Source organism: Gracilinanus agilis, chromosome 1 (assembly GCF_016433145.1).
Source record: "Gracilinanus agilis isolate LMUSP501 chromosome 1, AgileGrace, whole genome shotgun sequence".
NCBI classification, from domain to species: Eukaryota; Metazoa; Chordata; class Mammalia; order Didelphimorphia; family Didelphidae; genus Gracilinanus; species Gracilinanus agilis.
Genome location: NC_058130.1, coordinates 339,120,966 through 339,144,323, shown reverse-complemented (window position 1 = coordinate 339,144,323; position 23,358 = coordinate 339,120,966). Strand labels below are relative to the sequence as shown.

The 23,358-nt window shown below is 37.4% G+C and overlaps 1 protein-coding gene across 1 annotated transcript in view; it reads left to right on the top strand.

Moving 5' to 3' along the window:
* The window catches only part of ANKRD31 (ankyrin repeat domain 31), a 188,979-nt gene extending 165,905 nt beyond the window's left edge, over nt 1-23,074 (top strand). Inside the window, exons 27-28 of the mRNA XM_044680804.1 lie at nt 2,916-3,018; nt 22,929-23,074. Of these exons, the coding sequence (XP_044536739.1) occupies nt 2,916-3,018; nt 22,929-23,074 (249 nt within the window). The remainder of the gene's footprint in view (nt 1-2,915; nt 3,019-22,928) is intronic.
* Nucleotides 23,075-23,358: the final 284 nt, after the last annotated feature.

The window sequence follows — 23,358 nt, the reverse complement described above, 5'->3', positions numbered from 1 at the left end:
CAAAGCGTACTGTTTATTTAGAATTTTATTTGGGGGTTTTGGTTTCATATGAGTGTGCTCTTACAGCAATGACCAATATGGAGGCCTGTTTTTCACGATAATGCATGTATGGCCCAGATCAAATTGCTTACTATTTCTGAGTGGGGGGAGGAAGGGAGGGAGACAGTTTGGATCATATAACTTAGGAAAATGCATGTTGAAAATTATTATTACATGTAATTGGGAAAATAAAATATTTGTGAATTTAAAAAAATGAAGGACACTTACTGTGGCAGAGACACTCAAGAAACAAACACAGGAAAAGAGAATGACTCCAAAACATCTATAAGCAAGGCCTCAGAGAAAATACAGTTTGGGCACAAATTCAATTAGAAATTCTGGAAGATATTAAGCAATAGGTTTTTTTTGAAGTTAAAATGTTTTTATAAATAAAATGAGAATGCTATAAGGAAAAAAATTGGAAAAGAAAGGAGAGTTTTGGAAGAAAGAATTGGGAAAGGGATTAATAACTATGCCCAAGAGGTAGAAAATATTGCTCAAGCACCAAACTCCCTGAAAATTAGAATGGACCAAATAGAAGCCAATTATTTCATGAGGCAACAAGAAATATTAAAATATTAAGTCAAGGGGGCATCTGGGAAGCTCAGTGGATTGAGAACCAGGCCTAGAGATGGTTCAAATCTGGCCTCAGCCACTTCCCAGCTGTGTGACCCTGGGCAAGTCACTTGACCCCCATTGCCTACCCTTACCACTCTTCCACCTAGGAGCCAATACACAGTATTGACTCCAAGATGGAAGGTAAGGGTTTAAAAAAAATTAAGTCAAAAGACTAAAAGGAAATAAAAGAAAATTTAAAGTATCTCATGTCAAAAAGAATTGACCTAGAAAGCAGATAAAGGAGAAAAAAATAAGAATCATTGGACTATCTGAACACCATGACCATGAAAAAAAAATCCTAGGCATCATAAAAATGATAAGGCATCATAAAAATAAGAAATCTTAACTTCCCAGATCTTTTAGAATCAGAGGATAGAGTAGAAATAAAATCCACCACTTACCTCCTAAAAACAACCCCACAATGAAAACTCCAAGGAACATTATAACCAAAATCCAGAGCTTTCAATCAAAAGAAAAAATATGGTAATCAACCTGAAAGAAAGGATCCAAGGACCAAGGAACCAAATCAAGATAGATCACCCACAACTTGGCAACCACCACTATAAAACAGCAGAGTCTGGAATACATTATTCCAGAATGTAAAAGATATGTGGCTTATAGCCAAGAATAACTTACTCAGAAAAACTAATTATAATACTGTGGTGGGGTAGAAGTGGGAAGATGGACCTTTAAATGAAATAGAGGAAATCTAAGCATTCCTGATGAAAAGACTAGAGCTGTATAGAAATTCTGAAGCTCAAGCATAAGAGTTGAAAGAAACATAAAAAAGTAAACATGAATGAAAAATGATAATTGGCTAAACAAGGATAAACCGCTTACATTATAACATAGGAAAATGACATGTGTTCTCCCTAAGCCTTAATATCATCAGTGGTCATCAAGGGAAGCTTGGGAGTGGTTCTGTTATGTCTTGATGATCTTAAGAGAAGAATAGAAATTGAGTGGAGGGGAGAAAAGAGAAAGAAGGCTTGTAAAAAATATCTCACATAATTAGACATAGGTAGAGATCTATACAAAGAAGAAAAGGGAGGTGGGAGAAACAGCTGACACTTTAACCTCACTCTTATCTGAACTGCTTAAAGAAAAAAACACACATACACATAGAATTTGTTGAGAAATACATTCCATTTCACAGGGAAATAGGACAGAAAGGGGAGAAGGGAGAATTAGGGGAGGGGGGATTAGGGAGAGAGAATAGATTAAGGGAGAGATTAGCTTTAAGCAAAACAAACTCTCAAGGTGTACAAAATATTTATTATTCTTTGGAAGTGGTAAATAATGGGAATCTGAGGAATGTCCATACATTGGGGAATGCTGGAACAAATTATGGTATATACATGTGATAGAGTACTGTTATATTATAAGAAATAATGAAAGGGATAATTTCAGAGAAATTTGAGAAGACTTGTATAAACTGATGCAGAGTGAAGAGCACAGAACTAGTAGAACAATTTTACAAAGACAGCAATATGGTAAAGGCACACAACTTTGAAGTATTTAGAAACTCTTATCAGTGTAATGATCAACCACATAATGATGAAACATGGTACTTACCTCCTGATAGAGGGATAAAGTACCCAGAGTACAGAGTAAGACAAATAAATGTATATACATATACATAAAATCTATAAATATGTACATGTATAAAATCCATTAACTACATAATGTGTAGATATAAAAATATGTGTACACATACATCATGCATGTATAAATACATATGTATGTGTGTATATATATATGTGTTAGACATAGCCAATGTGGAAATTTGTCTTGATTAACCATACATGTTTTTGTAACAGGGTTTGTTAAGAAGTAGGAAGGTTGGAATGATAGAAGAGTAAGAAGGCAGATTTTTGTTGATTGAAAAAAATACAAAAATTTTTAAAAATAATGAAAAAGTCAATCAGTAAATAAGCCTTTATTAAATACCTAATATGTGCCAGGCACTGTGCTAAGTGCTGAAGATACAAAAAAGGTAAAAGACAGTCCTTGCCCTTAAGTTCATGGTCTAATGGAAGGTACAACATGCAAACAACTATGTAAAAACAAACTATGTAAAGGATAGAGAAAAAGTAATTAACAGAAGAAAGAAACTAGAATTAACTATTTACATAGTTGCTTAAATCATTGCTAACATGGTACCATTTTCATAAATTTTATTATATGGGGGTTAGTTAATGGAAGAGAGATCTTTTTGCTGCATAAAGAATTTATATTTTATCTTTAAATATGTACAGGTAACATATCTTGGGAAAGAGCTCTGTAAGTACATTACTGAAGAAGTGCCTGTACTTGCAGAACCAAACGAAGTACTACAAGAAAACCAGCCCTGTCTGCCAGGTATGTACATAATAACACCAAACTTCCAATTGTAGAATAAATATAACAAACATGCTACCAAAGTTCTCATTTCAACTATACCTCTTTCTAGGAAAACAAGTTATATTACTCACAGTTTCTTTCCTTGAAAGAATTTGGACTGAAAATACTGTCAAGGATTCTTGACTTTTTTTTTCACCCTTGGTCATGGATCCCTTTGGCAGACTGGCAAAGCCTATGAACCCCATCTCAGAATAATTTTTAATTAAATTTTTAAAAATTATCAAACATTTGTTTTTTTCTCCTTTCCATTTTCCTCATCCCCAAACTGGGGAGGAAGGGAGAAAAAACCTTGAGAAACAAATAAGAATAGTCAAGCAAAAGAAATTCCTATATTGATCATGCACAAAAATAGGCTTCTATTTCTGCATTTTGAGTTCATCATCTTTGTCATGAGGTGAGTAACAGTCTTCATTATTGGTCCTCTGAAATAATATTTGATCATTGTGTTGATCAGACTTCTTAAGTCTTGTTTGTTTTTTTAAACACTTATTTTCTGTTTTAGAATTAATACTAAGTATAGGTTCCAAGGCAGAAGAACAGTAAGCGCAAAGCAGTGAGGGGTTGAGTGACTTGCCCATGCTTACACAGCAAGGAACATTTGAACCCACGACCTCTCTTATCCAAGCCTGGCTCTTTATCCCTTGAGCCACCTACCTGGCCCAGTCTTGTTTGTTTTTAAAATATTGTAGTTATGATATAAATTGCCTTCCTGGTCCTGGTTACTTTAGTCTGCATCACTCCATGCCAATCTTCTCAGGTTTCTTTGAAATTGTCTCTTCCTTTACTTCTTTCTACACAAGATTAATGTTTTTAACAGAATGCATGAAACACAGCACACAGAATTACAAAGGAAACTAATTATATTGAAGTTCAGATGTCAAAATATTTTAAAGGAAAAAAGTTCATAGATACTAGGTGAAGATAACCTGCATCTAGGTAGTTTTTGTGTGTGAGAGAGAGAGTAAGAGAGAGAGAGTCTTTTTATTCCTCCAGAAACTGGGGATGAAGTAGTTTCCTATATTCCCTGAAAAAATATCTCTTTTTCCAAGGACTAAAGAGGGGAAGCTAAGGATTTGCAGCACACAGGTACCCTCTGGGTATGCCTCATATTCAGCTATTTGGAGATATATACCTACAACTGAATGGGAGTTCATTCCAGACCTCAGGGGCCCAGTCAGCACCATATGCTGTCCATAGAGTCTCAGAACCATAAGAGAGCCTAGGCCTCAAGGATTCAGAGTCAGTAGAAGGCATGTACCCAAAGAGACTCACATCTAACCTCGAAGAGTCAAAAGCGCCATGGGGTCTAAGCTTCTGGAGACTCCAAGTGTTGTGCTGTCTGGCAGAGGATCTTCTGAATAGGCTTCATTTCCATGCATCAAGGGAATAGACATACAGGGATGATGCTGAATGATAGCTCAATTTGGAATGACCATCCATAGAAACTGATACACTGTCCCTGCATTAACACCATATTCAGTTATCTTGGGATCTTAGTGGGTGGTCAGTGGGTTCTTTCCTGATCTTATGGCATGAAAATTCCAGCCTTGTTTTCCTCATGACTCTTAAGTCTGAAGAGAAAATCCCCTTTCTCCCTCTCTGTTCCCTGTCATACAGTGGATAGAGCGCTAGCCCCAGAGTCAGAAAGACCCAAATTCAAATCCAACTTCAGACATTTACTAGCTGTGTAACCTTTTGCTGGTCACAAAAACAAACAAAACCAACTATTGTTTACTTCAGTTTCCACAAATGTAAAATGGGCCAAAGCCCCTGGGATACCGCTCTACTGCTGGCAATCACCTTTTTATCCTAGATCTTTTTACCGTCATGCTTCTCCCACTTCTGAAAGACATTCCGAACCTGACAACCCTCCTCATGCTGGACTTTTTTTCTCTCATGCCCTCTGGCACACTGGTCCAGGAAGAGGAGCGAGTATATTCTTTTCTCATCACTGTTACTTAAGACTCTTTTTGGCAACCATCACTCCAAAATTTCTACTTCATTCCTTCAATCCACATCACTGTGGCCAGTTTCTCACCTCAGTTGTCTACTAGCCCCCACGTCATTCATTCTCTCTCAAAGGAGTTTGGTGCTTGTTTATAGTATTCCTCTTGACCTCAACTCCTGCTTGATGGTTGGCTGCTTCATGATACATTATACATTATTGATGTCCCCTTAAAGAGCCTGGCTTCCAAGGTCTACATTTTGACGCCATTTCAGCTACCCAGAAAGATGCTCACATCCTAGAGGTCTCCACCAATACATTATCTTAAACTCTGAATTTCTTCTCTCTGACCATAACCTCTTATCTTTCCACAACCTCACTTGCCACTACTCATTGATAAACCTATTCTTTTTTTTAATTAATTCTTACTTTCTTAGTATCAGTTGTAAGACACAACAGGTGGAAGGTCTAGGCAATTGAAGTTAAGTGACTTGACCAGGGTCACACAGCTAGGAAGTATCTGAGACCACATTTTTTGAACCCAAGTCATCTCAACTTCAGGCCTTGTGCTCTGTCTGCTGTGCTACCTGTCACTGCTAAGTCATCACACTACCTGCAGTCCATTATTCCTACACTGGTCTCATTTTCTTCCCTCATAGTTTTCATTGTATAGTTGATCAGTTTTTCTATACACTGCCCTTTACTCTTGCTTCTTTGTCAGTCAGTCAAGAATTTATTAAGGCTTATTTTATGTCAAACTTTGTGCTAAGTGCTTGGAATACAAAGAAAAGCTAAAATACTGCCCTTGACTCTAGGGCTTTATATTACGATAGGAAAGAAAATGTAAATATTGATGCACAAACAAGAAATCTTACAGAGTATTTTATATGTATATTATTTACAGAGTAAGTAAGAAGGTAATCTCAGACAGAAGATACAAGCAGTGAGGTGTTCTGGGGAAAGACCTCCTCCTATCATCATGTGTGCCTTGCCAAACCCTTGCCTTCAGTTAACCTTCCCAAGCTTCCTTCTCTATTCCTACTCACATGTGATTGAATGCTACCAGAAGAGGTCATACAATCATGCCAATTAGTTCTACCACAAAATTATCTCACTTCATAAGGTTGTATGAGGATGAAATACACTTTGAAAACCGTACAGTACTATATAAATGTTAGCTTTTTTTGTTATTATTATTAGTCATCTAATCAGCTCCTGTATGTTAAATGATCATCTCTGTACTGTTCATCTTGTATCTAATCCAAATCTTTTTCTTAAATTCTAGTCCTATGTTTCTAAATCCCTGCTATCTTTCTAGTCATATTTCATCTTTCTTTTCTTCCTTTATTTTCTGTTCTAGTCAAACTGGTCTGTTAGCTGTTCCCATTGTTTTGTCCTTATACAAGTGATCCCCCATGTCTGGAATCTACTTCCTTACTGCAGCTTTATAGAATTCCCAACCTCCTTGCAAGCATATTTCAGGTGTCATCTCCTCCATGAAGCCTTTCCTAATTCCCTCTAGTTGCTAGCTCTCTCTTCATTTTGAAATCACTTTTTAATTACTTTGCATATTCTTTTGACGTGTTATGTTCCTAAATAGAAAGTAAGCTTTTTGAAGTCAAGAGATTGTTTTGTCTTTATCTTTGTATCTTTAATAGCTAATATAAAGCTCACACATAGTAAACACTTGAAAATATGGTTTAATTAAATAGAATAGCTAGACATCTTGATCTGAAGGTCTGTTTCTTCATCATCTCAAATCTAATATGTCCAAAATGGACATTATTACTATCTTCTCCACTAAACCCATAGCCTACTGCAGGCAACCCTATTTCTAATGGAGCATACCACTATCATTTCAGTCACTCAAGTGCAACTGCTGAGTTAATTCTTACCTTTCCCTCACCTCGTAGCCATTTATTTGCCAAAGCTACAATTCTAGGGGCAGCAAGGTGACACAGTAGATAGAGTACAAGGTCTGGAGTCAGGAAAACTCTTCCTGAGTTCAAGTCTGGCCTCAGACAATTACTAGCTGGGTGACCCTGAACAAATCACTTAATCCCAGTTGCCTAGCATTTATGGCTCTTCTGCCTTAGAACAAATACTTAGTATCAATTCTAAGACAGAAGGTAAAAGTTTTTAAAAAAAAAAGACAGCTCAGGTATCACCTTCTCCACAATGCCTTCCTTGATGCCCCTCAGTTGTTAGTGCTTTCACCTGCCTCAAATAATTTTTTATTTCTTATCTGTTCAAATGCTGTATCCCCTCAATAGAATGTAAATTTCTTGTGGGCAGGAACCATTTCATTATTCATATCCTTAGCATGCCTTGTATATAGTAGGTACATAAATTTGTGACAAATTAAAAGCAAAGTACTACTGTAGAATCTTGGCTCCTGACCTTTCAAGTGTTTGGTTTATATCAGATGAAATCAATCAAATCTTAGAAGTGGGAATTACCATGTTGTTCAGTAGTAAGCAGATAATTCTTCCTTGCCAGAATTATAGTCCATTCTCTAATTTGGGTAAATGTGAAGATGGGGGCCATTATGGATTTTGGAAAACCAAAGCTTTGCTGCATCCCCTTCTCTCCCCATCACTACAACAATAACACTGGGCTGGTACCTTTTTCTTTGTCCAGTGACTATGCCATGTTGTAATCATAGAGAGACTGGGAGGGGGTAAAAATGACCTGGGGAGCAAATCATTTATTAAACAATGACTTCTACTTCATCTCTAGAATCCCTTTAGTTCCATAGTTTTTCTTCTAATGATAGAATTAGAAATTAGCTATACTACCCCTTCTGCTGCCAACATAAGCTGTTTCCTGTCGTGATTTTCTCTTAAAAAAAAATCCCAATTCTCCCTTTCAGATGTTTCAGGAAATGTTAATGCTAATTCGAGATTTGTGGGGGTGACATTGTGCTAACCAGATTCAGATGCTCTCAGTAACTTTGTCTATGATGAGGAATTTACAAGCAGGTCCCAGCTGGCATTCTGGAGGCTTTGGGCAGCAGTTCTGCTATAACTCCTTTGATTTAGGTTTTGTATTTACTTGAATGCTTTGAGGTGCCTGATAGAAATCCAAGGATCTGGAAAGTTGGAAAATTTTTAAACCTTTAATCATGTTGCAAACAGAGAAAGTAGATGTGGAAAGAATTTGAAGGTGAGACTTTTGCTCTCTCTTTTCCATATGAAAATACTGCCAAATAATATCTGTCTACAATAATCAGAGAGATTTAATGTCAGACCCTTGGGGGCAGCTAGGTAGCTCAGTGGATTGAGAGCCAGGCCTAGAGACAGGAGGTCCTAGGTTAAAATCTGGCCTCTGACACTTCCCAGCTGTGTGACCCTGGACAAGTCACTTGACCCCCATTGCCTAACCCTTACCACTCTTCTGCCTTGAAGCCAATACACAGTATTGACTCCAAGACGGAAGGTAAGGGTTTAAAAAAAAAAGTCAGACCCTTAACTGGAACATATATAATACATTAATAGAAACTTAGAGGGGAAAATGCATCTAGGTAGCCATTATTTAGTTATTTCATATAAAAAAGATTAACAGTCTTTTCCTTTTGCCTAATATGGATACACTAATAGGCTATTGCAATTATCTAGGTGTGAGGTGATAAGGGTGGTGGCAATATCAGAAAAGAAAAGGAAACAGATACAAGAAAGGTAGCAGAGGCAAAATCAGTAGGCCTTGGAATAAGATTGGCTATCACCCTCCAACATCTCCCACCCCTGCCCCAGGAACTTTCCTTTGAAAAAAAGGAAGACATTTAGGTAAAATGAATAGCTACAGCAACCTCATCAGATAGTGTCTAATATACTTAACAGCCATATCCCCCCTCCACCTATCTGCCAAGAGGATGGAAATCTGACCCATTATCAGAATTTGTCTGCCTTTTACTGTTGTTTTTGTTTACATTATTGTAGCTTTTGTATATATTTTTCTCAGTTCTGTGTACTTTGCTCTGAATCAGTTCAAATAAGTCTTTACACATTTCTCTAGATTCCTTATTTTCATTGATTCTGAGTACAATAATATTCCATCATATTCATATATCATAATTTGATCAGCAGTTCTTTAGTTAGTCCATACCTACTTTATTTCCATTTTTGCCAACAAAGAAAGTATTGCTATGAATATTTTGATACATACGTAACATTTCTGTCATTAACCTCTTTAGGGTATATTCTCAGCAATGCTATCTTTGGATCAAGGGATATATACAGTTTAGCTGGCTGTATTTGTCACTTTTTAAAATGGCTAGAAAAACTTGCAGCTCAACCAACACTGATTTAGATTCTTCCTATGGCTTCTCCAACACTGACCTTTTCTGTCTCTTTGTTGTTGTGAATGATGTGATATAAAATGTCAGTTGTCTTAATTTGCATCTGGTGTATCATTAGTAATTGGAAAAATATTTTACATAGTTATAGGTATTTTGCAGTTCTTCAAAAGAGATGACTTCCTTTGAGAGTCATATCCTTGGATCACCATTTTCCATCTATTAAAGAAAGCTCTTGGTCATGTATTTGTATGAATTCCTTTACATATCTTGGTTATCATACTTTTATCCATGCTTTTTTATGCAAAGATTGTTTTTTTCCTATTTGACAATTTCCCCTTATTCTAGCTACATTGACTGTTTCATATGATACCTTTTCTGTAATCAGACTTATTAACTTTATCTTTTACTATCTTGTTTGATTAAGATTTCCTGCTAGGGATAGTTGTTAAAGGTGCTTCCTAGGGGGCAGCTGGGTGACTCAGTGGATTGAGTGGGCACTACTGCCCCGTGGTGGGTGCTGCAGCGATGGGTGGTGATGACCACAGGTGCATTTATCTTTCCTATTAATTGCTATTAAAATTTTTAAAAATTAATTTCCAGGGGGCTAAGTAATATTTTTTCTGGAAAGGGGGCAGTAGGCCAAAAAAGTTTGGGAACCACTACTCTGGCCTCAGACACTTCCTAGCCGTGTGATCCTGGGCAGGTCACTTAACTCTCATTGCCTAGCCTTTACCACTCTTCTGCCTTAGAACCAATAGTGTTGATTCTAAGACAGAAGGTAAGGGTTAAAAAAAAAAAACTGCCTAAAATTTTCCATCTTTCCCAGCCACACTCATTTTTTCCTTCAGTAATTTATGTTCTCAGTCTTATCAAATAGTAGCCATGCATTTAAAACAAAACAGAAAACCTTCCCAGTTTTATCAGATAGAGGTCTACCACCTACTTCTAGTGATTCACGTGAGCACAGTTAATATTGCCAGAAGAAACTTTGCCAATGCTTACAAAGTCTTGGGCAAGAAATTATAGAAGATAGGGACACAGAATGTGTTTTATTCAATGTTACCATTGAAAGCAAGGGAAGCAGAAGAGAAAAATTGATTTGAGAAATGAATAGATTTCCAAAAACGTAGTATCTAAGAACTTCTGAACTATAACTTATAATATATTGTTGACAGATTCTGACCACAAAGGCCATTAATTCTACCCAAAGGTATCTCCCATGGTTCTTTCTTGGGCCTTCTTCTCTTTCCCCCTCTATGCTACTTCATTTGGTGATCTCATCAGCTCCTATTGATTTAATTATTATCTCTAAGCTGATGATTCTCAAATATACTTATCTTGTCCCAGTCTCTCTGCTGACTTGTAATCTTGCATCTCTAGCTGCCTTTCAGACATCTAAAACTGGATGTCTAGTAGACATTTTAAACTCAACATGTCTAAAACATAAAATATTATCTTTCCCCCAAGCCCTCCCACCCTCCTACCATCGCTGTTATTACTGCAGAAGATAACACCATGCTCCTTTTCCCTCAGGCTCACAACCTAAGAGACATTCAGGAGTCCTCACTATCTCTCATCCTCCATATCCAAGTTGTTGCCAAAGCCTTTTGATTTCACCTTTGCAACTTCTTTTGTATACCCCTTCTCTCTTTGGACACTGCCATCATTCTTTCAGGCTCTCATCCCTTCATAACCGCATGTTGCATAAGCCTACTGGCAGGTCCACCTGCCTCAAATCTCTCTCTACTCCAATCCATCCTCCATTTGGTCACATAAAGTGTAAATTGGATCATATCACTCCTCTAATCAATCAACTCCCATGACTCCCTGTCACTTCCAGGAGTAAAAACAAAATGTTCTGTTTGGCATTCAAAGTCCTTAGTAACCTAGCCTCCTCCCACTTTTCCAGTCTTTTTACATCTTACTCTCTGCCACATACTTTTCATCCAGTGACACAGGCCTTCTGGCTGTTCCATGAACCAGACACTCCATCTCTTGACTCTGGGCATTTTCCCTGGCTATTCTCCATGCCTGGAATGTTCTCCCTCCTCAACTCTGTCTTCTGACTTCTCTGGCTTCCTTCAACTCCCAACAAAAATCCCATCTTTCACCAGAGGCCTTTCCCAAGCTTTCCCAATCTTTCTTAATTCTAGTACCTTTCTTCAGTTAATTATTTTTATATATCATATATATATATATATATATATAGCCTGCTATACATATATATATATGCTAATTGTCTGCTCGATTAAATTGTAACTTTCTTGCCTTTTTTTTGCATTCCCAAAACCTAGCACAGTGCCTGGTATATAGTAAGTGCGAAATATATGTTGATTGATTGATAGAAAGAATAAGAATTTCTTTTCCTTGTGTCTTGCAAATATAATCAAAAGGGCTTTAAACAATAAAGTATGAGGAAGAGAGAAAACTGCTTATGTGTATCTATTAAGCTAGATATCACAAAGAATGGCTACAGTGAATGATAAAGAATAGTAGTTCAGATGCCAAAAGTCCACAGGAGGCAGAGTTCAAGCAATGAATAGCTAATGAAACCAATGACCTCAAATATCTGCACACAAATGCCCAAATGTTTAAGGGAGCAAAACAGCAGAACTAAAGATCATAACACTAAGAGGCAAATTTTATCTCAGCTGGCATCATGGAGCTTTGACTGAAATGAGTCTTTGGATAGGTATTCAAAAGGAGCAGGATAAATAAGGTGAAAGGGACATTTTATATTAAGAAGTTGTTCTTATATGAAGCAATTCAGGAATCAGAGGGGCAAAGCATAGCATCTGGAGGAAGATCAATGGAGGTGAAAAACACAAGCAATTTTGTAATCAAATTTTACCACAGATCTCCAAGACAGAAAGAGGAAATAGATGAGTTGGGGAAATAGACTATAAGCCTGGAAGTACCTTAATATGATATTGGTTGGGGTTTTCAATTATCCATATGTTTTCTGGTGTTCTCTACCTGCCAAAAACAGAACAGCTAATAACTTTTCAACTTGCCTTACCGATAATTTCATCCTTCAAAAGGTAGAAGAATCAGCGAGGAGAAATTCTATCCTGAATCTGATTCTGTGGAGGACTTGGATGATGGGCAGGAAATGATAGGAATCAGATCCAATTGCTTACCTTTTCTGAAAGAGAGGAGGGAAGGAAGAGAGGAAGGAAGACAATTTGGATCTTATAATTTCAAAAAATCATATATTAGAAATTGTTGTTACACCTAATTAGGAAAACAAAATATCTTTGAATAAAAAAAAAAGAAAGAAATGATAAGAACCATGGGTAGAAGTGACCCTTCCATACTCTATAAAAGAGAATAGTTCTGTGTATAATCTGACATCCACCCTAGATTCTAGAAAAACAGGTTTAAAAGGATTTAGAGGAAAGATACGTAGTATCGCATAGATTGAAATTTCACAGGGTAAGTCAGTATTGGGAAGATGGGAAACTCAGAATGAAATTCTGAAGACATAAGAGGATCACTTCCTTATACATCATCCTATTATTCTTCAGGCCATGATACCTCATTGTTATAATATTGATAAATGCAATAGAGTTGTTAACTTTTAGAAATTTCATAATAGTAGTGTGGTAGTAGTAATATTAGTTGTAGTTATAGTAATAGTAGTGGTAATGATGTTAATAGTAGTAGTACTATTATTGCTACTTGTCTGAAAAGACTCAAATAGGCTTGCATACTGTAACCATGTATATAGGGCAGGAACTAGAGGACCACTGTGAAACATTATATCTCAATATTTTAGTGACTTCCTGCTGGACATTTGTCCTTTCGTGTTTAATTTGTCATAGGTCCTTTGACATAAGAATTATTCATCTCTACTTTAGTATAGACTTATAGGGGGAAAAATTCCCACTCTATCCAAAATTCTATCAGCCTTTCAGGACACATTAAAAATATCTACCACACAAAGCTGCTGAATGGAAACATCCTTCTAAAAAAGAGCACATACCATCTATTTGCCTGGGAAGGCATCTTTGTATATTTCTGTGCTCTGTCACCATGGTTTCCAGACACTCAAACATATTAGCTGCAATTTATTCACCTGTGAGGGAAACACATTTCTCTTGTATTCTTTTTCTTCTAAAACTTCCATTTAATGTACACCAATTATGGCATTTCTTTGATGGGAACACATTTCATGAACACATTTGAAAACAGAAGTCTTTTCCAGGAAAATCAGAGGTATCCTTTTCACAAGATGGTTCATGACCCAGTGGCATGCTATTACAAATCAGTATCTTTGAAGAAAGACTTTTCTTCCCTTAATACTGCAATTTTAGTTTGTTTTTCTACCCCAATTTTTTGTAATGTGGTACACAGATTAGCATAACTCTAGAGCTATTTTATGAGACTGAGTACTTTCTGACATCTAAACATCACAGACTAAAGGGAAGAAATGTTTCTACAACACTGATCTTTGCCCACAGAGTATGCTGTTTAAGCTCTTATTTATTATGTGTGCTACTACTTTTGCTATTTTGTATTTCACATTTTTTCTTGTCTTGTTAAAATTCCATTGTCCTAATTCATAAAGTGCTGAGAACCTTGTTTAATAGTTTCTTTTTCATATAGATAGGCTTATGAAGATAACTGTTTACTATTTGCTTACTCAAAAGGAAAACCCCTAAAATATAACCTGAAAGTTTCCTTTCCATTTCCTTTCCAATTTCAAGGTTCAACTTTTGGATTGAAGTTTTCAAAGAGAAATAGGCTTAGGATTTAAATCTAAATGTGATGTTCAGCTCTATTTTACTAGTTGCAACAGAATTTTCACATGAACTATACATGTACTTTTCTGGTATCTTTGCTTTCCTAGCTTCCTTCAAATCTAAGCACAAAAAACACTTTCTGCCCAAGGTCTTTCCCAGCGCTGCCCTTTCCATCCCCAGTGACTTCCCTCTGAGGTACCTTCCATCTACTCTGCATATATCTTGTGTCATACCTACATCATATCTTTCCCATTAGAATGTGAGCTTTCTTTCCAGGGCGGGGAATGTTTATTGTCTTTCTTGGTTTCCCCAGAGCTTAATATAACATCTGATACATAGTAAGTGCTTAATTAATGCTCATGACTGACTGACCAGTCCTATGAAATAAATCCACATTAATTTAGTTTTCCACTAACACTCCATCATTAACGATACCTCCCAGCATACTTTTCTACAAAAGGACAGTAAGCTTTCTATTAGAGGAGCCATGATGGACGGTTTTCTCCAGTATGACTTAGGAGGCTGTATTTTATAACCATCTGTCGAAATAATTGTTAAGCATTTTGCCTTGGAGTAGAATTGCATTCCTGACTATAAATGGGTTTGTGTATGCATATACATATGTATGTATTTTCCACTTAAAATGAGTGAGCAAAAGTTCATTCTGCAATCATATTGAAAATATAGCCTACCCAAAGTTCTTTGGAACAACCTCAAATTATGTGAATTGAATTAATATAGTTAAGTAGATCCTTAATGTTTCAAGAGTAACACAGAATCATAGATTCAGATCAGGCAAGGATCATAGAGTTTATCAAATCAATCCTTCCTCATTTTAAAGATGAAAAAACTGAGTCCTAGAGGGGTTAAATTATAGGTTATATAGATAATAAATGGCAGGGCTGTAATTTGAATTCAGGTAATCCTACAATTCCAAAATCACTGATCTCTCCACTCTACTACACTACCACACATCTAAAAGTAGCCAAGATTTTCTTCTTAATTTTTGTCATATTAAAACAAGAAGTGATAAAAGAGTTCAAAGGAACTGAAGACTCATAGATCAGAAGTTAAATTAACCTTGCTGTTGGCAGTATTTAGTTGATCAATTTTAAAAGTTAATGTGAGCAAGAAGATAATTGCATAGTAATGTGGGGACAAGACCCAGACTTGTGATTTCATTGGTATAGGGAACTCTTGAATGAGGAAATTCTCTCTCCCAATGCAAATTGGTACCTTTTCTATACTTTATAGCCTAGAACACTAAAAAGTCAATTGGTTGCCTCAGGGTTACACAGCCAGTATTTATTGGGGTAATACTTGAACCCATATCTTCCTGACCCCTGAGGCTGCCTCTTCTGGGGATATAGCATGTTCTTTTGACTAATAAAGACTGAGAAATCAGTCTAAGTAGTCCTTTAATGGATAGCTACCCAGCATTTGCCAGGTAAAACACAGCACATGCAAGGCACCTGCAAGCACATCTGCAAGCACATCTGCTTTTAGTGAGACTAAGTTATTTTGGCACTGTCAAATTGGTTCTTCTTATTCCTTTGAAATAATATTGCCAGTAGCCACAAAGGAGGCTGTTCCCAGAGGAGTAACAGCCATCTTGATCCAGGCAGAAATAAATATATTATGGAACTGAGAGGGAGTGGTCTCCCTTTGGAGCCTTTTACCCAGATCCTGGCAGCTAAGGAGTTCTATGTCACAAAGTTACCATTTAATGGCCTTTGGCTGCAGTACCCACAAAGGTTTTGTAGCTGGTTTGTTTTCAATTTTTAATCAGTTCAAAGGGAACTCCAAAGGTAGAGACATCCTCAACCAATGCAGATCAACAACTCTTTGAAATATTTGCTTTAGAGAGTTGCCTGTAGCACTGAGAGCTTAAGTGATGCCTTCTTACATAGCTAGTAGGTGTCAGAGGCAGAATATGAATGCGGTCTTTCTGACTACATTTCCAACTCTCACCCCCCATTACATCATATATGTATGTCTGTATATATATATTAGTTATGTGTATATATACATGTAAATGTATATATATAGTTAGGAAAACTATTCATTCCTAACTCTCCTACTTCACTTATTTCATTACCACAGACTTTTAAAAAAAAATCGTTATTATCCCTCTTTAACAGAGAAGGAAACTTTTTTTTTTTTATCCTGGGACTCCATTCAAGGAGCATAGGGCCACAACCAGTAGGCAATGGGTCACACAGTCGCTCAGGGTCACCCAGCTGGGAAGTGTCTGAGCCTGGATTTGAACCTAGGACCTCTCGTCTCTAGGCCTGGCTCTCAATCCACTGAGCTAGCCCAGCTGCCCCTACTTTAGGTTGCAGTTTCTTTAGCAGATGTAGTTTTTACAGGGTGGGGTTGCTAGCCCCACGCCCAACCCTCCTCCTTTTTCATCCCGGCTAGGGACTGTCCTTGGCCCAGGAGGAAACTTAAGTCTCAGTAATTTGCTTAGAATCACATTGGTAGGACGTATTAGAGGCTAGATTCAAACAAAAGTGCCCTAAACCCAAACCCAGTGCCCTTTCCACTAAATCCACTGCTTCTCTATATAATAAAGATTCTACTACCTAGAGTTACAGGGTTAACAAATGCCTGCCTGCCCACAATCTTTTCCATTTCTCTCCATCTTCTCATCCACCACATTTTTTTTTTTTTGGTCCGTCTGCTCTATTTTCAATGTAACATCAGTTGAAAAAGCGGGCATGTTACTCCCTTTGGAGCTCCTGCCTACTGTTTTGTACCTTGGTTGGTGATGTTCTCTGTGTGAACAGCATGATAATGATTTATTGTTAGAAACAAAAACAGGACTCCTTAGGTACTCTTGAACTTCATTTACAAGGGCCCTGTGTGTTCTCATTTGGAGCTGGTGAAAATAAAGCTTTGAAGTCTTGTTACTACACTCTCCACTCCCTTGATTCCCCTTAGTCCATGATAACTTATAGCACCAACTCCTTCGTTGGTGATGAATAAAGCCTTTGGCCTTTCAGATATTGCATATAAAATATCTAGATGGAGCATTTCATTTGGCCCCTATGACAAAATCAGAATCAAAGAATTTTAGTTGGAAACAAGAGCTCTTAATCTTTTCTATTCTGTGTCATGACCCCTTTGGCAATCTGATGAAGCCTTAAAGACACCTTTTTTCAGAATAATATTTTTAGATGCAAAAAATAAAATATATAGGATTGAAAAGTAAAACAATAATATTGAATTTAAATTATAATATTTTATTAAGCCAAGTTCATGGACCCCCATTAAAAACCTCTAGTTTAAAGGGACCTCAGCAGCCATCTAGTGTAATGCCATACTCCAGAGGCAGCCCATTCCACTGTGGTAGGACTCTAATCATCAGAAAGATTTCCCTGACATTAAGCCTAAATTTGCCTCTTTATATCTTTATATTTACCCTGGTTCTGCCTTCTGGAACCAAACAACATGCCTAATCCCTCTTCCACATTATGAAACCAGTCTTCCCCAGTCTAAATGGCCATAGTCCCTCTGATTGATCTTCATACCACGTAAACTCAAGTCCCTTCAGTATCCTTTTTGAGAGCAATGTCCTGCTGAAACTATGGTCCTCTGAACTGAGCACAATCCTCCTGATCAGATCCTGCAAACATAGTTAATATTAGTTAACTAATAGTTAATTTAGCTACCATATCCTTTTGCTGACTTCTATTGAACCTACATCAATCCATTAAAGCCCCCAGGTCTTTTTTAGGCAAAGTGATCTCTCACCAGGGCTCCCTCATCCTCCATTTGTGATGTAGGTTATCTTTTACTAATACCATCCACAAACATTGCAACTGTGTGAATATAAGGAGTACCTAGCTATAGCATCTTTTCAGGTGAGATGACTTTTATTACAAAGCCAATAGTTACTTTTACTATCCTGTCAATGAACCAAAAGTAAATAAAAAGCAGGTTCTATGAACTACTACAGCATGTCAAACCTACAATAATGTGACATCTAGTTCAATAAAGAGGGGAAAAGCAGACTTCTTTGCAGATTGTGTCAAGGCTTCTCTTTCAGTAGACTGTCATGGGACTGAATCAGGTACAAAAGGATTAAATGAAGTAGGTCAAGGATAGGAAAGTGCATAAATGTATAAAATACCATGTAAATATAGAAGATTGCGATTAGCTCTGACATTTTTAATAACTACTACTATTATTATTATTAAATAAGTTTTGGTGCCCAAGTTTATATCAGTAAAGTATTCCCTTGTTTTCTAGATTCTAAGGGTTTCTCAGTCAGTTAGCCAGCATTTATTAAGGGCCTACTTTGTGCCAGGGCATGCCAGCATTTGTAAAAATTGATCAGTTTTTGAGATTTGTGAATTCAATGAGTTTGGGGTTAGTCTGCAGCAAAATCTAAACACTCACTATTAGTCAGCGCCCAGGAACATAGTGGCCAATATCTCTTCCTAGAACATGGGACTCTAGACTGATAATATCCCATTATCTATAATATAGCATTAGTATCCCATTTGTTTACTAGAGGTCCAAAGTACTTTTTCAACAGCTTCTAAAAAAGCTTAACTGACATTCAGTTAAGAAGTAGTCACTTTTCTATTGGGCAATTGGATGTGCCACAGAGGATTTTATTCTGGGAAGACTGAAAACAGGACCTTGCTAAGTTATGGACATTTGTGAGGTGTGTACAACCAGAGTGGTGCTGGAAGAATTGCTGTTACAGGACCAAAGTCTCAGGCGCTGGGGCCTTCTGCCATCTGACCCAGGACACCAAGCGCCTCCTGCTACTAACTAGCACATTATTAGGAATCCCCAATTCCTTATAATATAACTGAAATCAACTTTCTTCTTGAGCTCATCATTCTTGAAACTCTTTGTTTTTAGATGCATAAACTGCTCGCCATGACCCTGAATGCAATATTTACATGATACCTCTGTGTTGTCATAAGAATAGTTTTTCTCAAAGGTAACCCATGATTCCTATAAGAACACCCAGGATCGTGGTGACAAACAAGGCAACCTGGAATAATAGGCTTGGAATCAGGATGGCCTAGATTTGAATTCCAGTTTATACACTTACTTTGTTGCCCTGGATAAGTCATTTAATCTCTCCTAACTTCATTTTCCTCATTTGTATAATGGGGATAAGGATGCCTGGGGGTACTTATCCCATAGGATTGTTGTGAGAATCAAATGAGAGGATGCATGCTAAGCATTTTGCAGACCATTAAGTGTGAGTGTAAATGTCAGTTTTTTCATCATCATTTATTATTACACATTATCATTACCTAAACTGGATCTATCTTCCACAAAGTCATTTTTAAAAGAAAGTGTTAGAAAGAAAGAAAGCAATTTAAGTGTTTTGAAAATTTTGTTTTAATGGTCATAGAAAAAGAACTGTAAATCAAGAGTATTAGAAAGAGCATCAGACTTGAAGTCAAGGGAGTTGAGTTCAAGGCCCAATCCTTCTACTTACTATTTGTGGGATAATTCAAGTCGCAGTCCCTCTGGGTCTCAGTTTTATCATCCATCAAAACGAAGGGACTAGACTAAATGTCATATGTCCTTTCCAGCAATATATCCTGTAATGCTTAATAATGGTCTCCAGTTAAATCTTTTGGAGTAATGCCCTTCAAAGACAATGCTATTAATCTCCTGTCAGGTAGATATCTTTTATATTGTTTTTCCAATAGAAAGCATGGATTCAACAAAGACACACATACCCCATTAGAGATTACTAGAAGAGTAAAGGATATAGTATATAGTTGTGAAACAGAATTTTTATCTGTGTGAGGATGAAATCTTTGACCCTGGAAATATTAGCACCACTCTCTGTCTAGCTGAGCTAACCAGGCAGACAAATCCTAGATTTTGAATTTCATGAGTTCTAGTTTATAACATTGCAGAACACTCAGTGGCATAGAACAGACAAGAGGATTCAGGTAAAGGTGGTATTTGCTTGCCAACAAAACCGATTTAGCTTGGTGTCAAGAAACTAGCTGGAATTTATGTTCAAAAGCGTTGTTGCCAATGTTTTAAAATATTCTGGGAAAAGAAATTCAGCTCCTTCCAAAACAGCTTCTGGGAAAGATTGTTCAGAGACAATCTGTAAGAGAGAAGGCAGCTTGTGAACTTAAGCTGGAAAGAAGAAACATTTTGTCTAAATGAAGGTATATCTCACTAGCAGCTTCCAGCAGCAAAGAGCAAGAGAAAGGGAATGTTTCACATGCTTAAAAAAATTGGAAAGTTATTCCTTGATTGGAGAAAAATAGTCATCTTGATTTTCCATGTTGAGCATAGAGAGACCGTTAGAAGGTGTATGCTTTTGGTTCCTGCTTCTGCTGTGTGGAAGGAGCTCTGAGGGAGCTGACACCTTCAGGGAATGATTTCAGCAGGAGACTGCCAGGAAGGCAAGCCTTATTGCTTAAGATGAAGTCCCTAGAATTTACAACTGGAAAAAAATATTGTAAGGGCTTTTCAAGTCTGCTGAAGTCGTAGAGCCAGAGAGGTGTGTACAAGCTTGGAAGTGGTTGAGAAAAGATGATGGAAAGGTCTCTCTCTCTTGCTGAAAGCATTAAATTTATTTCCAAAAATGATAGATTCCTAATAGTTAATGATTTGGAAGATAGAAAACTATACCTTTTTTTAAAAAATTGTTCTATATATACTAGTCTATATTTAAGACTTTAAGGTTGGTAATATTTCGATTTCTTTGTTGTAATAAACATTTATAGTTTTTCTGAAGGGAAAAGTGCTCATCTTTATTTATGTTAATTATGCCTGCAGAACTATAACTAGCATAAGGCAAACAGTATTTTTGCCCTAGGTCTAAGGGGGGGAGGGCTTCCACACTTCTTTCCTATGGGGGAGGCAACTACAAAGGAGACTAGACTATCTTCTGTGCCCTCCCCATCTTCCTCAATTGTGCCACATGGCCACCCCCATCCCTCAATGGACTCTCAACTGAATTTACCAGTCATCATTTCTTTAGGTTGAAACTCTGTGTACTTATAGTCTAAGCCTAGTTCTTAATTTCACTTATCCAAGAAATTTATTTCCTCTTGGTGGCAGCATACACAAGTAACCCTCTCAGGTTAACGATGTAAATTTAACTATATAAGATAACCATAATACTGTCACATCAGGCAAAATATCATTGGAAGTACTCTGAGGAAGGAAAGAGACAAATGTAGGTAAAAAAAAAAAAAAGGACCACCCTTCCCGTATCTTATAGTCTAATGTATGAAGAAACGATACATAAAGGGATGAGGTAAAGGAGAAGAGCAAACAAGGCCGCTAGAGAGGAGATGGATGACTCAAGAGGTCGAAATGGATGGCCCAGACACAGTGGCATAGGCCAAGGTCCAGCCAGAAGAGAAAGGGCCACATACCAGAGGCATTACCAAGCTGAAATATCACTAGACTGGCAAGAAAGTAGAAAAGTCAGAAATGATTTAAATATGGTCTTTCAGAGAACCCCTCACCTCTGCTGCCCCTGGGTAGCATTTGGGGGCTCTTCACCTCTCAGCCTCAGTTTCCTTGGCTCTAAAATGAGGGAGAGGTGGGTTGTGAAATCTCATCACAATCTAGCCCCTACTCAATTTATTATTCAGTTACTATTGGCAGCTATTCAGAACTGCCAAGAAGTCACCTGTAACTGAATAACATTAGAGACTGCCTTGGAGTTTGCACCATGCCCGGGGCCTGAAGAGGGGTTAAACATATTTGAAGCACTTGTGTGAATGCAGGCTTCAGAGGGACCCGGGACGGTGCCTGCTTATAACACTGCTTGACCTCTAGAGTCAGGATGGGTTTCTTACTGCATTTGGTAGTTTTTCAGTTAGCCAGCAATTACTAAGCACCTGCTGTGCAAAACGCACTATGCTAGGTGACCTACAGAGGCAAAAATGAAACAATCCTTGCCTTCAGCATAGATGTACACACGCACGTGTGTGTGTGTGCACGTGTGTGCATCGTAATAGAGTTCCTGCAACCAAAAGATTGAATGCATCTAATCTCTTGAAACCAGTCTGTAACAGTTCCGAGAAGAGAAGGGATCCTAGAACAACCCGGCCTCCGTATTCTGCCGAACATTTATGATGAAATACAGAAAAACTTTCAAGTATTCTGATTATGTCCTGATTGCAGAGACCCAGCCGTGGTCTTCTGTATTCAGGGGAGTGCTGGCAAACATTTAACAACCAGCTCTCCGTGAAAAAAACATGAACAGAACATAAAACACACTTACAAATTTAATCTTGGCACCTACACACTACAATGGATAAAGCGCCATGAGTACAGTGAGAAAGCCTCAGGCGCTAGCTTTTTCACCTCCGCCAGAGACGCTTAACTGTTGTCTGCCTCAGTTTCCTCATCTGTAAAATGGAGATGATAACAATACCTACTCCTTGTTGTGGGGGCCAAATGAGATAATATTGCTAAAGTGATTAGCCTAGAATTTGGCACATAGTCAGCACTCAATATTTCTTTGCTTCTCTCCTAATCTTCATTATTAACATTTCCCCCATCACTTTCATAAGTCTGGACAGTGAACAAAATAATAGGGCAACTCTTGATTTGTAGCATTTGCTAATTTCCTAAATGTAAGTGCTCATGTTGAAAATACCAAAGTCTATTGCTGGGACTTAGAGAAGGAAGTTAAGGGCTAGAGCCAGGCCACGATGGAAGTATTTCTGACTACCGTGCCTGTGTTCCATGTTGTTGCATGCATGCTGTGGAGATAACAAAAGTGGAATGAGGGGAAAAAATTGTTTTGGTTCCAGAATCTGATATGCTTGCCCTCAAACACCTGACTTTTAAGTGCTAATGATTCTTAGTAATACCATACTTAAAGTCCTTAGTAACATTTTGTCAACTTTTCAAACAGGACCTTCCAGTGAGTCATCACAAAACCTCACACATTACCTGCAGCTAAATGAAATATTGTTGATCAGCGACCAAGAACTTCTTCCATGCCATATAATGGAACAGTATTGGAAATTCTACACGACAAGCAAGGATGCACCATTCTGAGATCCTGCGTTATTTGTCTTAATTACTTTGTTTAAAGCACTAAGTTTTGTTTGCACTATGAATCAAAGTTTAAACTTTATCTTGTGGGTTCTTCAATAAGGCTTATTTTTACTTAAAATTCTGCTGTTGAATTTCCTGAGGTCTGTGATATGAGCATATACTAATGTTAGGAAATGTTGAATTTTCTAGCTATTATACTGAGATTATACTTTTATTTTTGCCACTGAAATAAAAGCATCTTAAAGAGGACCAAATCAATAATTGCATTTAGTTTTCCTTGTTCG